Below are 17319 nucleotides of genomic sequence, written 5' to 3'. Positions count from 1 at the left end.
TAAAAAAGCATTGATCTTGTGTCTTGGATACGGCAACACGATATTTATTAATGCATCACCTAAATATGGTGAGGGCTTTTTTTATTTTTAATTTTTTTGGTGTTACAAAAGAATATTTTGACCCTGAATACCAAATTCCAGTTAAGGACTTCCAGGTACCTTCAATGCATAAATACATTGGTTTTTGGAGTGAGAGTGGAACTGACTGCTCATACTGCTTTGGGAGGTGTGAAAATCTATTTTCAGTCCTGTTTTGTGTGAGCATCACCTTGATTTTCATGTGAAAGCCAGGCATCTAACACGGAGGCGACACAAAGGGTCACGGTAGGAACAAGATGCCCAGGAATCCTAATTACTGGTCTCATTGCTGTGCATTTTTTTCCTTAAAATCATTCATCGTCTTTTCAACCAGTGTATTACTGGTTGTACATCCAGGACCGCTGGGCCGTACTGTGGCCTCCATTTTATTTTTTTTCATGAAAAATGCTGTATTTACAAATTACCAAGTCTGATAGAGTGCAAGGGTGGGAAAGACACAAGCCTCCTGTTTGCCTTAGCTCCTACTGGGCTAAAAACATGGACTTCCCTCCAAAACCACTCAAAATTGTGCTCATACAAATGAGGTTTTCTTGCTCTGGAGGTTCAAAAGCATTGTCTGTTCTTCGGTCCCACTGTGCTACCTGTGTTAACGCACCCATCGTGGCCAACAACTTTGTGAAGTACAGGGAAAATGTGTCTTGAATGGCCAGAAAAAGAACCCGTATTAATAATTAATATATATATATATATATATTTAGATTTTCTGTGTGCCTATGAACAAGGGGGCGGGGCTTGGAGAAGGGTTTCCATCCCTTTCCCCAAGCCAGGCGCAACTCCCTGGACTTGAAGCAAGTCTGGGGACTCGGAAAAGAGAACCCCAAATACATGCAGAGTTTTGGTGAGCACATACAGGAGATGTAGGATAGGAAATACTTTTTCTGTGAGGCAGATACTGCAGTTTCTACGTATCAAGTGGTTTTTTTTTTTTCTGCTGCTCTTACTTAGAGCTCTGCGTTTGCTTCTTTTCCCCGGGGATGTACGTGTCTTCTTGCTGCCTGACACCCTTAACCGTATCAGACCTTTCTCTCTGCTTCTTTGTCCTTTGCGTTTTATGGCATCCTTCTCTTTCTTCTGTCACTAGCTGTCCCATGAGACTCTCAGGACCCCCTGTTAGTTTCTTTCAGCAAAGAAAGCTTTTTGACAGCTAGTCTGAGTCCTCCTCAATGGTGTGATATATAAAAAAAGCGATAATAGGTCGTTCTCTCCCATTTTCAGATCATTTTCTTTGGCATTTCCTTCCTTTTTCTTTTCACCCCTCATTTCAAGATGCTCGTCTCCTACTGAAGTCCCCCCACTGTGATAAGCTCTGGTTGTCACAGGGTAACACATCTCCAGGCCAGTCAGTGCCTTCAGCCCCCACACTGCTTCCCCTTCTGCTTTCTCGCCTTCATTTGAGGGGTCAGAGAGAAAAAATGCTGATTCTTCGTTATTTTTTTATTATTATTTCAGAAGTATTGCCATTAAAGAAATAAGCGGCACAGAGCATCTCTTCACTCTTCGCTCTTACCCTTTATAGGGATAAATAATAGTTACAGGTGATCCCCCATAAAGCCTCTTATTTCTGCAGTTTCCTATACTATTGTCTAGCGTCTTTTAAAGGTGACTGTCCCAAAATTTGGAGTTCAAGTTTGATGTCAAGAAGCACGACGATCCCATACGCATACATCCAAAATCCTTGAAAGTACCACACAGAAAATCTTGCAAAATTAAGTTTGGGGCCGATATCTTTGATACGCCACTTCCATTGCTAATGTTTTTAAAGCTGATTAATTCTACTGTATTTGAGACTGAAATTAAACAAAGTGTTCCTGGGGGTTTTAGTTACAGGGGGTGCTGGAGGAAAATAAATACTTAGGATTCCAGGGGATGATCTGTAGGGAAGATAAAGTGCTCAATTAAATTTAGCGAGCGAGATTATTCTTTCACTGAGAATTATTTCACCCCTTCAGGAAATATTTGTTCTCTGTGTTTAGCTTATCATATTGTGTAAGATGATTAGCTGAAATGGGATGTCGTCTCCTATATAGAGTTAAGAGCAAGAGTCCTGAATGACAATATCCAGGAATGCAAAGATAACATTAAAATGGGTTCTTAAAAAGAATATAGGAATTGTTCCCGTAAAGACAGAAGAGCTAAAAATGTGATTTCCCTGCTGTTGAAATGGACTGCCGCGCTATCAGGAATTGAAATTTCTGTATTATTTCACCTGTTCTCTCCCTGCACAGACGACCTGAAGCAGTCAGATCCATAGGAATAGAGGGCACGAGAGGATCTGATCTATCTGCATGGCTGTGTGATTTTTTTCCGCTATGTCTAATTTCCAGTTCATTGTGGGTGTTAAAAATTGGCAACTGCTGTAGCGGTGCTGGTCAGGCTTTCCTCTCCATTTGAATACTGAAATCAGAAGGTCTTACTGCTTGAATTTGTCAGTTTTCTGACAAATGTGATCTGTAAAAATTAGATAACAATAGGGATGAAGCCGTGGCATTTTCTGCTAACGTATCATTTGGTTTTCGAGGCACGGTATGCTGGAATTTCATGGTTCGTAGAAAAACATCTGGATAAATACAAGTGCTCTACCCTTGTCTTGTATTAATGAAGAAGAAAAAATTCACTCATTTCAATCAGCAAAATGAAAAAGAAATAGGAAAAAAAAGGATTGCGTCTTACATCTTTTCCATGTACTTACTTGGAGCTTTACCATATATGCTACAGTTATTTAGAATTAAAAGGCTCACTTTTAACGGGTTAAAGCAGTATATTTATGTTAGTCGGGCAGGATATCCTGTTCAGGCTCAAGTTGACTTTCCATTCTGTAGCTGTTTGCTCTTGCGCAAAGCAGTCTGCATTGTCAAGAGGCCAAAGGAGACGTGGGACCAAGTGATTTGGGGCAGCCTGGTCACTCGTGAAGCTCTTCTGAACCCTTCTGAGGTTGAGATTGGTGCTTTCTCTGCCTCTGAAACCCTTTTCTTTGTCTGCTTTAGAGTACAAGACTTAAACACTGAAGCTGTTCCTTTGTTTTATGATTCTATTATGCAAAATGATGTGAAACTCAGTGACTGAAAGCTCCTGTCGTGCAATCATCTTGTCATGCAAGATGAAATGGGCAGAAGAAGGAGGTCTCGTGGAGGTGCTTACTGATGGGCTATTGGGACCATTCTTCCAGTAGTAAGAGTTTGATTCCATGCACTGAGCAGGTCGTTTTGGATCTGAGTATAAGCTGTGCTGTAAATCAGATATTTCATAGCATTGGGTAGAATTGCAGCATTATACTTCGTTTTTATCTTCTTCTTGCACTACTTTTTTATCTACGTCTTGCCCACCGTCTCCTTCCTGAACAGCAGTGTCTAACAGGTTATACTAATTTTGGTTTAGAGAAATAGCAAACTAGAAAGAACGAGCAGTGGTAACTCAACAAAAACTGTAGTGAATATTACGTGCTTCCCATAGGGCTCTACCAGTTAAACCTTCTTCGGCTTTGGTGGTTTTAAATAAGCTTTGCCTGGCACATCAGCTTGGACTCTGCTAATTTGGTTGCTACTTACCAAGCACATGTATTTAAACAATTCAGTTCGTAAAATATTGTAGGCTAACGATGAGCCTCCAGTTGTGTGCATTGACTGATCCAAGAGAACAATGACTGTGCATCCTTTACGTTAGATTGCTAGTTGTGCTTTTAGGATATTCTGTTCTGATCACATCTGAAATGGTACTTACATTGAAATCCCTGCTAGTCGTGCTCGGTGGCACAGAGCAGTAGCTACACATACAATAGGAGTGTCCCTGTACCACGAATGAGGAGACGTGCAATGCCAAGCATCAAATTGATTTTAAATGGTGCCGTAGTTTGTTGCTTCGGCATGAAATTTTAATGGCAGACAAGCTGTAAACAATTCTGTCCCTTGATATTTCTGAGGAGAATGTCTGTCCAAGCTTATTGATTCTTTGTAGTAAAAAGCATGCAAAAAAAGTAATTAATAACAACACTCTATTAATTGCTCCGTGGTTCTTAAAGGGAGCATTCAATTTATTATGACCATCTAATTCTGGAAATGCATTAAGAATTCACACATCTTACATTTCAAAAAGTTTTTCACTTGTAAAAGCTTTTTGGAAGCAGAAGTTGATTGTTAGTAGCTCATTAAGCACTTAGAAAATTTCTACCAAAGAAGTAAAATCTTTCATTCAATGTGTGTTGAATTCGGTGGAGCAACAACAGGGTTGAGGCGTAGCCCTCATTCTCATTTTCCCTTTCCTTTGCATTTCATATTGTAAAACACCGACTCCAACCTAGCAGAAGTTTTTCTGCAGGCGTCTTTCTGCTTGTGGAAAGCAAACATCCCTTCTAAGAAAAGTCGGCAATAATTGGAGGCTGAAGGAAAGGTAAGGTTGCCCACAGCGTTGCTTGACTTCAGTAGGCATTTTAGAGATCTGAATATTTTACTCTATTTCCAGATTTGGGCCTGATCAAAGATGTATTTATCCTGTTACATATAAGAGACAAGAGTGCAAAGACATAATTATCTGTTCCCTATACCATTGAATTTAGTGATTATTATGAGTCACTGGGTGCAATTGAGGTGAATGCGGGATTAAAAGTCAGGGAAATCAGTTTTGTTCTTCATTGGGATGTTGATTTAAACTGCTGGCACTTCAGCTCCCCCATTCTAACACAGTACTAATATTTTCCTAACTCATTTCAAGCAGAACAAAATACAAAATCCTAAAAAAAATAAAAAACCACCACAACAACAACAACAAAAACAGACTACAGAGTGTTTGGTAGCACTGGCATTCTGCAGAAATTGCTGTCTTGTATAGATTTTATAGTCATGGTCTAAGAATGGGGTTAAAATGGCATTCACGATTTGGGATTTTTCGACAGGAATGACTGCATTTCTACTTCATGGGTTATGACACGAAGGCTAATTATATACAGTATGCATTATCAATTAGTGAACTGTTAGGATCAAAAACTGTTAAGATCAATTGAAGGAGCAGGATCTTTTCTGGGGACACACGTGAAGGGTCATGCCCACGTGTGGAGAACCCTGCATACCCTAGCCTAGCATCCTCTTGCCCTGGAGTATAAATAAATAATGGACGTCACCGATCCACTTAGCAGCTGTATGTTTTTAATTCAAGCATTTTCTTCTTCTCCCATGCGTAATAAGCTCTCAGGTAAACACGTTTCTTATTAAAATTCTTGGAACTGGATTTATTCTGTTCTTGCTTTCTCGCTGTATCATTGCCAGCCGTACTCCAGTGAGAACATACACGTAATATTTTCAATAAGACAGTGTATATTGAAATTTAGGAAGATACTTTTTTTAATCGAGGGGTAACTTTGTTATGTTTGTTCTATATTCATGTTCACCATTGTGCCTTTCACGTGTGCTCATGGCTGATTTTCTGCTTTCCTCGTTTTTGTGAGTTGAAGTTTTTGCGGCATTTTTCATTGAATATTTTTTTTTTTGAGAGAAGTTTCGTATTTCTTGCATTGCGTTTCTGCTCAGAAGCAGAAAGAGGAACACCACTGAGTCTGTCGTGGCTTGACCTGGGATGTGATTTTTTTTTAGGTACAACCCCCTTTCCTCCTAACTCAAGATAAGTTCTTGGAGCTGGGTTTCCCCAGCCCTAGCAAAGCACCTCAACTACAGTGGTTACTTTGAGAATTTAGAGAGGCTTTTTTACCTTCAGAGCCTATCTTTGACAGATTATGTTTTATTTTTATTCTTTTTTTTTTTTTTTCCCCAAAGCAAAGTGGATTTTTTTTTTTAAATTGAAAACTCTTTCTGAGATAATAAAATCCTTTTTTCCCCATTTTTCCGTAGGCTTCTGGGGAGTATCAATAATGGTTATATCAGCTTGCAAAGCAACTATTACAGCCTGTATCTGAAATTAATTACAGGCACAGAAAGGTAGCACTGATATTTTATAGGGAAAAAAATGCACCTTTAGAGCTAGTAGAAGCTGTATTGAGGGCGATGTGGAAATCGAGTTCTTCAAGCAAAATCATATTGGCTGCAGCAGAATTCACAACATCTGCAAGGTTTCCAAGTCAATTTAGTTTTTTAGCAGTAATTCTTTCCAACATCTTTTTTTTTTTTTTTTCCCTCAGCACCATTTCAACTCATACACAACCTCCTTCATAAATTGTGAGGCACAGCCGTAGTTTCTAAAAATCCGAAACGTGGAAGACTTCAAGAATCCAAGGGAGTGAATTATCAAACCGGACAGCTTTAGGTTTAGCAAGAAATCTCACGGAGATAAATCTCGGGCACCGAGTCAGTGCTTTCCTAGATTTAGAATATCTCCCCGCTATAAAACTTTCAGCACTCCAAAGCCCTGGGAGTAGGGGATGAATTCACCTCAACAACTCTGTTGCTTTTTTTTTTCTGCTGTGGCTCGCTGTGCTTAAAGATACCGACTGGTAGTCAGTCATCTTGTCCTTTGCTGTCAAGAAGTCGACTCAAGTTTTTACTTCTCCGATGCAGGTTGTGATAGAGCAAACCGTAAATCAGCGAAGAGCCACAATTTGCTGACAGTGTACCCTCCCCTGTTTGAGCAGAATTACTGGCAAATATGCCACCTTCTCAATGAGTAAATCGAGGTGAATCTCTCCACGCTACTAATGGTTTTTTTTTTGATAATAATAGGGGATATTTGTGCTGATGCAAACGCTGTCTCATATTATTTGTGTTAGCCACCCACAGGATTTGTTGTCGAAACGATCACTGATTTTAAACTGAGGTTATCTGCACTGATTCTGTGTAATGAGGTGCTTTCCTCATTCACTGCTTCTTCCCATTTGTTTGAGATGTACTTTAATAGTTTTCAGGGTAGAATATTCATATTAAAAATTAGGAAGTTGCAGTTCTCCATACGGTCGTTCTTTCTGAAGTAATGCAGACTGAAGTTGCTGTATGGAATTTGCTCCGATGGTGAGATTTAGGGCTGTAGGCTTGGAAAATTCCTATTAACTTTTGCTTTACCTGGACCTCCTCTTTAGGAGAAAATCACAGATCTTTTTTCTCTTTTTGGTAAGTGAATAACTTAAATGAAATGCATGGCTGGTGTAGGAGGTGGAATTTGGGTCTCCCCTTATTACAGCTTGTTGGGGATGTTATTGGGGATGCTATTGGGGATGTAATGTTGGGGATGCTATTTCTGCAGCTGTTTGGCTTGCATTGAAATGTAGTTATAAGAAACCGAATGTGAGGTCCAACAGAGTCCATATGGTCCTTTTTGGTTGCTGTAATTTCCAAAAACATGCATCCAGTGAGCCAGATACATGTCTCCGCCTCACGAATGCTCGTAATAAAAGTGGAAGGGAAAGTAAGTCATTACTTATTTTATAGTCAGCTGTAAGCTGAAGATGGCTGTGAGAAGGCCAGAAATTTAATCAGATTAAAAAAAAAAAAAACCAAAAATGTCTAGGTAGCCTGTTTTCTAGAGCTGGAAGCACTGGACAATTAAAGAAGAAACAAGTGTAGGATGGTCTTGCATTGCCGTGTCCTCCCACCTTTGCCAGCTGGCACGCAGGGAGTGCTAAATACTGGTTTCTGTCTCTGTCATGTTCAGTAGCATCACCACATCTTCCCTCTGCATTTGTCTCATCCCCTTCTGAACTATTTGGCTCCGTAACATCCTGCAGCCTAGAGTTCCAGAATTTAATTATGCATTGCACATCCAAATTACTCCATTTATTTATGTAAATAATTCAGCAGTTATTTCACCGGGACCTCTCGGTTCTTGTGCTCGTGACACGGCGAATAATCGTTATTTAACTGCTCTGAACCACCGATAGTTTTGTCAGTTTTTAGTGAATCATCACACACCGCTGTCCATCTTCCAAAGAATCCCAGCCTGTCGAGTCTCTCCTGGGAAAGAAAACCACGCCATGCCTCATATCACTCCCGCCATCCTGTCCTAATTTTATAACGGGCCCCGTTGCTCTTGTATCAGCGATTGGTTTCGAGCCAACGTAAGTCATTAAAGATATTTAATTTCCCTCCTTCCCTCCCTCCTTCTGTTTAATAATGTCTGTGGTTTGAATTCAGGTAAGGATTTCTAAGTGAGGTCCAAAGATGAGGTCCTTTGATTTTCCAAAGATGAGGTCCTTTGTGCAAGTGTCATCTTCCGCAGGAAAACCAAACTGAAATCTGCTGTTGGAGATTTCCTCTCAGTTTTAAGTTTTGTCTTAGCAATCAAAATTTTCCAGAAGTTTTATACGTCACATGTTGTGGGAGAAAATAATAATAAAAAGATAATAGTGCATTTCACAACATAGTGAGTTAGCATTTGATATAGAGTTTTGAAGTCAAACCTCACATTTTCCACAGGTGGGCAGCTCGAAGACAGGCGTACTGAAAAAATGTTCTTTACAAAGGCCAGGCTTGCATTCACAAAGTGAAATTTGTCTGTGCCAAATAAAGGCAGTGTATTTATTGTACTTTAGAAGGATAAAATGTATGTCAAAACAAACACCACCTGAAATCCATCCATTTATGGGCTACTAAAACAGCTGGTGAGTACCTACCACTGTGCACCCAGTGTTAATTTGCATCGGAGACACCTCTGCATCCAAATCCAAACCAGTACCAACCCCTTAGAAAGAGCAGGTGTTGTTAACATGAATGAGTGACCCGAACACTGCTTAAAAACTGAGACGCGAGAGCATCACGATCTCTCTTTCATTACTGGGGAAGATGATCCATGACAAACGTAAATAGCTTGTCCAGAGTCGTGCAGGGAATTTGTAGCCAAACCTAAAATAGTGTCTTGATCTCAGAGCAAAGCCTGAGTTAAAAGATGATCCCTTTCACTCTGTTCGTATTACACAGTACTTGATACTTTTAAAACAGCAAGGAGAAAAAAAGAGAAAAACAGCAGTCTGTGAGGCAGCATGGATAGTTCTTTGACAAGGTGACATTAAAAACTGGGTTTTACAGCTTTGTGTCTATCGCTGTGTTTTCTGATTCCCCAACTAATGTGCATTGTCATTACAAAGGCTTTATTTAATATTTACTGTTTGAGCTACATCCTTAAGAAACCCTTTAGGCTGCACATACTCAGCAGTTCGCAGAGGAAGGCAGAAAAGCATCCCTTACTCCTCTTCTGGAGCCCAGGCTCCAAAGGCTGCGCTCTCCCAGGTTGGTGCAGACAATCAATTACAACTTAGCCAAGTCATTATCGATGCACAAACGGGGTAGTAATTACAGTTCCGAATTAATCTGGGGACGGAACAATGGAACAAGAGGACTGAACAAGGATGGGGAGCTTTGGCTTGGCACAGAAGGAGCGCAGTTTTTCCGATGGGAAGGGCAATAATCAGACCGTTTCCAGCCACTCTGCTCTAGCTAACGCTTCTGCTGGGTGTAAGAAAATGAACGGGGAGCGTTGCTTTAGAAACTTCTATCGCTAGCATTGAACGTGAACATCTTCGGAGACGTAACTGCTGTGAAGGACGGCAGTCAACCTTATAATAATCCAAAAGGTGCTCGAAAAACAACCGCTATGTAAGTGCTGTGTTACAGTTGTGTTAGCCCTGCAGCTCTGGAGAATTCCCAGTTTCAGTCTCCTCTCAGGTGTAAATTTACTTCTTTGGAAAGAGGGTATCATGACAAAAAAAAGCTATGCTGTTACTATTTTAAGACAGGAGATTGTCTGTGACTTGAAATAGGTCCTTCCACTTTTAGAAATAAACTACATGTTGGGAAAAAACATAGTTGAGGGGGGTGATCAGGTTAACTCTATTAATCTTTCACATCCTTCCAGTTCCAGTAAGTCAATCGGACAATGTGAGATATATAAACCCCCAGAGCCAGGGGAGTAAAAGAGTTTAAAGAAAAAATGTAACCTGAGTGGCTGCTAATCCGGGCATTTGGTTCCTGATTCTGCCAGGCGTATGTTGTGAGTCCTTGGTTAAATCGGTTGTGGTGGGATTGGTCTCATCTGACTTTCGCTGTGATTCAGTGGCTGATAGCAGTGCTTCTCCAGCGTCAGCAATGCCATGAAAGGGTGATTAATCCTGCCTGGAAATACATGGGAAACTTGCCCCATGGAGGTGCTTGCCTATTAAAGGGAATGCATATAGCTAGCTTAGACTGAGTGTATAACTTTGGGACAGTCCCTTTTGGCCTTGGTGGAGTGTTTAAAGACATCTCATGCAAGATTTTGGAGTTAGGAAGCTGATTCTGCTTTCCCCACTTCTATATTGAAAATTGCCTTGTGCTGCAGGCTCAGCAGCAACGTTCTCAGCGTGGCTCTGACAAGGGGAAGACACTCAGCCTTTTCATTTTTTGCCCTCTTCTACACTGGATCTCACAGTACAGGAGAAATGGTATCGTGTGATCCCAGGGTACATCCTACAGCAGGAGCTCTGGTGGCTTTCTTTCATATTAAAACCACCAGGTGCTCAAGACTCCTCTTCTGTCCTTACTGCTCAGTGGTGGGGTGTCTCTGCTTGAAAGGGAAGTTCCTATAAACAAGTGTTTATAGGAACAGAAAAAGTTTGAGGCTCACGGAAATGAGAACCAACAAATGAACACATCTGATCAGGAATTAGTGCAAATGTTCTTACCATGAGAACATATTTTCGAGTTGCTTTCTTGAGAGATGTTTCACGTCTGAGTTTTGTTACAGTTTTTTTGTGTGTGCAACTTCAGCTTTTAAATGTACTTAGGTACAATTGTCCTTGATTCCTTTAAGGGTCTGGAATTTCGGTTCATGCTACTGCTCTTTCCACAAAATAAATGTAATCATATTTCATTTATCATTGGGTTATTCTGACATGCCAAGTGTAAGTACAAATATATGAGAGCATAAATTGCAATAGAAAAGGTATCTATGCCTCAGCAATGTCTTTTGAGTTGGTCTGAGGTAGTGATGAAGTCTTTTGAGATGCTCAAAGACAGAAATTGAAATTATTTGTGCACAAATGCTGTTTTCCCCAAGATAGGTCTTTTGACTTCCCTTCAACATGCTGGCACAGCTGCAGTCCCTGCAGATGCCGACATAATCCTTGTTTATGCTATGCCCCTTAGCTCAGTTTGGTCCTTAAAAACAGGAGGGCAGAGGCAGAACAGTAACAATGATTTTCAATTAAAAAATGTATACAGTCGGTGGTACCCACTACAAATGCAGCCTAGCAATCCTACCGAGCGATAAACCGCTGGGGAATTCAGACTCGTATTAAAATTCTGCGCGGCGGCTCTGATTAAACAGCAGAATCCTCCTGCAAGATGAATAGTAAGAATTATTGTCGTGTGAGAGATGAGAGAAACCGGAGCACGCGAAGGTCGCTGAGGTTGGCACGGGGTCACTCCGAAGATCTCGAAGGAGATTGTGGACTTCCAAGGCCAAAACTTGGTACTGTAACCATGAGGGATATTTCATTATGATATGTGCTAGTATGTGAAAGTGAGAAGTGTTTTTGGCTAGAGATGAAAGCAAAACACTTTCATCCTTTTCCATTTATTAGATTGTCGTTACATTTTTCTCGCTCTGATTTTTTGTTACAGCCACCTAGGAGATGGCTTCATTACAGAGAGTACCGACTCTAAGTCTTTATTGTATGGTGCCTACCAAATAGTAAAACTGGGAGATAGTAGGGGAAAGAAATTAAGAAAATGTGTTTAGGACATCTAAGTTACCTTTAAGGATTAGAACAACATAACCCCATCGCAGCCATATCACAGAAACTCCATTAGAAATAATCTGACCAAGAGCAGGATAGCCATTTTAAAACATTAGCTAGTTTTATTGATTTATCACAAAATAAACCACTGCTTCTTCCCCAAATCTGAAACATTTCTAATTTTATTGAAATGCTGCTCTCTGATTTCCCTAACGCCTTACTGTAGCCTGATGAAGGAAAGCCTCCGAAGATGGATGGTTAATGAATAATGTTTTTTAATGCTATCTGACTAATACTGTTTGTGTTTTCATATGATAAAAAAAAAAAAAAAAGGCTTCTAATTAGGAGAGATATCCTGGAAAATGGCTCTCCAGAGCTTGCTTATAATACGGACTTGGCTTTTGGTGGGAGGCCGACTGGTGCTGGGGAGAAGCCGTGGTGACTGGCAGCTCGTTGTGTTCAGCATCGTTCCCCGTTTAATCTCTGGACATGACGACTTCTGCCATGTCATGAGCCAGGATGCTGTCAGGTGTCCATCTGAATCTTACAGCCTCTGGATTCATCTCTTTAGGAAAATAAAAGCCACCGATGAATTAACGTGGCTGTGTTTGTTATGAGCATGTCACCCGCGTGGCTCATGGTAGCCAGCCTGCACAAGCCTGCTGTGCCCTTCTTTAATATGGTCTCCTTTGCATTGCTTCTCGGCTCATATAAATGGAAACGTGTGCACATATTTCACATCAGGTTTGCTTTTAGCCTGAAAGATGATGACCAAAAGCTGGCTGTTACTTTTAGTAGTGTCCACATATCAAACAGCACATGCTAACACATGAGCTCTTTGCAGTAGTAATTTTTCTGTAGATAGCTAGAGTATGTATTTAAAAATTTAATCAGTGAATAAATAGGAAAGATGGGCTTTCTTCTGACAAAATAAACGTGCATCTCTTGTGGTCCAGGACCTGTTTCTGGTAGAGGATCTGTAGATACATCACCTCCAGTATACCTATTCTCTTCAGAATGAGGTATCTGAAAGCCATTGATGTGCTTCAGCTTAAACATTTAATGCTATATTTGATACAAGGCACCCAAAACATCTCCAGGGAGGTGGACATTTCAGAAAGGTGCCTGTGCCACCGGGTTATGGGGGGCTCTGGGGCCAGATCCTGCATCTCCTGCCTGATGCCAAGGCCTAGGCCCATGGCGCACACCTCAGATCTGAGGCAGCCCCAGGAGCCTCACAGCACAGCAAGGCCCTATCATGGCAGTGTGGTGACAGCCAGCAGCAGCCACCTCAGGCATGGTGAGGGAACCATTTTCTCCCCCCAGGAGCAGCTGGAGGTGACACGACCACCATGGTCCTGAAGCAGGCACCTGCAGCCCATAGCCAGCCCCAGCTGAAACAGGGCTGTGGGGAGGGGGATCCAGGTGTGACCCGTTAGGATAATTAATGCTGGTAGCACTGGGAGGACCCTCACCTGCTGCCTTTCGAAGACCCCCAATCTCTCACCTGTGAGCAATTGACAACCAGAGCTCATTTATGAGCCTCCAGCAGCCTAGGGGAAGGATTGAAGGGTTGGCTGCCTTCTTACTGCTCTATGGGGCACGCAGGGGGAGAGGATGTTGGCTGGGCCCTGGTGCTGCTTGTAAAGGCACAAGGTAATGTGAAACTGCTTTTATTCTGTGTATCTTTTTGCTATAACTTATCCTCTTAGCTGTGAGGAAATGGGATATGACTGAGGTGGCTTTATTTATTGGTAGGTAAATGTAGATGAGTTAGAGGTGGGCTTGTGAGCCAACTTCTGACAAGTTGGTGTTTGAACAAGGTATATGTGCCTGAATGTTGTAGGAAAGGACAATGTTGAGAGCAGAAAGGGGTCTAATGTCTTTAAATTCATCCCCTTGTGTCTGTTGTGGTGGTGTAGCAGTGGGGAGTTAAACATCCATGTTACACCATAGGAGAGCTTCTCTATGGGAGGTAGATATGAGGGGGGGGAAGCCTCCTGTGGTAAAAATTGAGGGAAAATACGCTGGGTACTCCTTACTGGGAAGCTCCTTACTTGGTCAGCTTGTAGGAAAAAGTCTGTAGGGGGTAACAAGCCCGAGCTTGCTGCAGATCTGATACCTGCATGGGGTGCGCAAGCATTGCCTTGTAAAGGGATGACCTGTGCTGTCAGTAGGATTGCTCATGGCACTTGTTATGGAGGGTACATTAAGTTATTCCAAAGGGTTTCAATGAATGATATTACAGTCTAACATGCGATGCTTTTTCCTTTTAAAAAAAAGTGAAAAAGAAGATAAGGGGTATAGGCAGTAGCAGGTCAGTTCCCTGGGGGAGGCTGGCTGGGTGCTTGCCTGTGCCTCAGGACCTTGCTTGGAGGTGGTGCTGGGCTATGTGATACCAGCTGTGTGCTGATGGGTTTCATGTTGGCCTCTGAGCCTCTGTGATTTTAAACAATATCCTCTTAGTGGTATTGACTTGCTTTAGAGCTGAATTGTTTACAGGTAAACATGGTTTAAAAATGTTTCTGTCACCAGTGCTGTGCAGCATTCGTTCTCTGTTTTGTCTTCCTTAAACTACCACTAAGCAACAGTTTCCAGCTCATGATTTAATCTAGACTAGGGGAGAGGATAAAAATCAACATTACTCCTCCTTCTGCAAGTCTTCTGCTCCAGGTTTACAGGTGTGGGAGCCTCTCAGGCATTGTGTGGAGGCTTTGGGCAGAAATTGCCTGCCTGATCAGTCTTGAAGCCTGGACAGATTGCAGTTGACTTCATACTAAGGTTTTCCTAGATAAAGATATTTCGGTCTTCACAGGTATGCATCTAAACCTGAGCAGAGTACAAAGATTTATCCACAGGTGTGAAGAGTAACTGTGTAAATCCTTTTTTTCCTGTTTTAAGAGTTAGTCACCTGCCTCCTGGAAGTAATAAGGTATGCTACTGAGCAGCAAGATCTTGGTGTTTAAACGTGTCAGGGGGTGTCTCTTACCAGTGATGAGTGGAAGAGCTGTTCAGCTGCTGTGCTTTCCTCAGGAGGCAAAGAAAAAGGGGAGTTGGGAAAAATGAATATGGCCTGACACTTCCAGAAATACTGGCTTAAAATGTTTTTCGTTAGGCTCTGATGAGAGAGAGATGCGTTCACAGCAACAGAGCTGCAGGTGAAAAGTATTCCTGCTTTCATAAAATGAACATAAAGCATTCTGGAGCTCGGGAGAACATAAATCTCTCCAGAAGTGACACCAAAAACCTGCTGAGCATTTGCAGCTGCCTGTCGGGGTGTGCTGAATGGGGTGAGATGTGGAAGGCTGCGGTATTTTGATGTTCCTTGGAGCTGCACGTGCGTAATCCTCATTTGCCGCTTGTCACTCTCCTAATCTGAAAAGTAAAGCAGGGTGGCGTGCTGTTTAGTCATGCTTCTTAAATGGGCTTTGTAGACTACTTTGCTCTGTTCTCCTTAATAATATGCTGCTAACATCCTCCTAAACCTTAAATACAGCTCCGAAATAAAAGGGCCATTTTCATTTTCCTCTGTTTATAATGCCAATCAATTGGCGCCTTCAGGCAATTATTGACTAATTAAAGACTATCTTGGTGAAGGCAGAAAAAGCATTAGGAGCTCGCATGTGGCATTAAACCATTTCATAATATTTTTGCATGGTGCCAGAAATGGAGGAGCAAATAGAAATTTGTTGAACCTTTTAAGGAGGAAATTGGAGTGCTGGTGACCAGACAGAACAAATCTGTTACCGAAGTGGGATCCCTTTATGCTGCTTAATCCTTTTAAATGCTATATACAAATTAGCTGTTGGTGTTGAGGCTTGCCTGTGGAGCTGTGCAAGGACATGCATCACTTGATCATGTATTTTGCTACCTGTAATGTATTTTGTTACCTGCTAGTTTAATTTACAGATGGAATCAAAGCTCAGGCCTGGAATTTAGTCCTCCTGTGGTGGAGGGCTATTCAGATTCAGGGCATGCAGTATGATACCCTTAGAAAGATTGGGAAAAAAGAGCAGGAAAAATGACCTGATCCTGTTGTGTGACTTGAGTGTGGACACAAATACCAAACAGAAGTTCAGAGGTTTGATTTTTTTGATATCTTTTCTAATAATCTCTTGGTTTGTGCTTAAGCTCTGTTTTTTCTGTAATTTAGCAAAGACAAAAATCAAGAGTCTCTAAATCTCCCTGACCTTTCAGGCAAAGGTACGTTGAGCTGCAGGAGCAGATTTACCGTCTCTTCTTCAAAACCGTACAAACTCTGTTGTGTTTCAGAGTGTAATAGCAAATCCAGTGGTTTTCTTCTGAGATTATGGAGTTGGGGAAGCTGGAGGGGGAAAGTAAAGATACAACAGAACAAGTCCCTTCTGCAGGGCTGTGCATTGCCCTAGCACAGCTCAGGCCACTCCTTGTGCATCCAGATCCCAAACTGGAATAAGTATCTGTGGTCCTACAAAGTATGTAATTCTTAGGGAAACCCTCACATGTAGTACACTACCTAGAAGAGTTTGCTGTCTAAATGTATGTTGGAGAAGAGGACAGGATGAGTAAATGATTTTCCCCTGTTTTAATTATGGTAGGGCGGGGAACAAGAGATGAGTGGGTTGTTCGGTGTCACTGTGGAAAAGCTCGTATTTGAACTTGCAGCCCTGTAGCCAGGGGGCACGGCTTCCTTGTGCAACACCATTTATTATTTTTTAAATGGGTATTTATTGACCAATTCAGAGTTACTTAAGACTCTCGCTGGAGTACGTGGAAAGACACTCAATTCCCTGTCCGGAGACTAAGCCACCGAGACTGTCTCTCTAATTACCCATTCATTTTTTTCTTAATCCTTGCTCCAATTAATTGATCCCAGTGTCCTGATTAAAACAGCTCAGTTCACTTATCCCAGTCTTCTCTGTCCCTTGTGTCTGCTTCTGGGCAGGTGCAGCCTGGATCCTTGCTTTGCTGTGAGCAGTGTGAAGTTTTTCTGCCCCTGTTTTCCCCCTACCAGCTTGGTAGTTACAAATGTGTGTGGTGTGATATGGAGAGCGCTGGCAGCTTCTGTCTTTACCTTAATACAATTTTCCTCGCTTCCCCAGCTCTGTTTTAATCCAGACTTTACACAACAAAGCTCTTTCCCGTTGCAGACGTTCATCCAGAAGTATTTTTATATTAAAAATGCTCACAGTGAAGGCTTCTGATCTAACTTTTTTACCACTGTTAGGAGAAGATGAATAAGTTGCTGCGTTTCTCAGATGCTCTGCCAGGCTCGTAAGAGCTAACAAGCCTCCAGTTCGAGTCTTTTTGGTAAGAGGCTGCAAATACTAGCTTAGAAATCTAAGGTTTTGTACCCAAGAGAATGTCTTTACGGAGCTACAGGCCTTATTATGAAAGGGTCTGTGTGCAGCTGCATGACTCGCTTGTTTTTTCCAGGATTCTAGATAAATTCAAATAATCACTGGAATAAATCTCCCTCGGGAGGCTGCAAGAAAACTTGTACCAATAAGGAAAACACGGAACCAACATGTATAAAAATATATTTGATGTTGTTGGTGCTGCTTAGTTGTTTTCTTAATATAATGCACAGCTGATTGCAG

At 41.6% G+C, this 17319-nt stretch overlaps 1 protein-coding gene across 7 annotated transcripts in view; it reads left to right on the top strand.

Annotated features, from left to right (window-relative positions):
- DCC (DCC netrin 1 receptor) overlaps positions 1-17319 on the top strand; it is a 423032-nt gene that overhangs the window by 73936 nt on the left and 331777 nt on the right. Inside the window, exon 1 of one of the 7 annotated variants that reach the window (XM_040540168.1) lies at positions 13051-13396. The exons of the other annotated variants lie outside the window; for them this stretch is intronic. Coding sequence (XP_040396102.1) covers positions 13336-13396 — 61 coding nt within the window. The 5' untranslated portion in view covers positions 13051-13335. Of the gene's footprint in view, positions 1-13050; positions 13397-17319 lie in introns of those variants that run through there. 7 annotated transcript variants of the gene reach the window in all.

Source organism: Cygnus olor, chromosome Z (genome assembly GCF_009769625.2).
Source record: "Cygnus olor isolate bCygOlo1 chromosome Z, bCygOlo1.pri.v2, whole genome shotgun sequence".
NCBI lineage: Eukaryota > Metazoa > Chordata > Aves > Anseriformes > Anatidae > Cygnus > Cygnus olor.
This window is presented reverse-complemented; position numbering and strand designations above follow the sequence as displayed.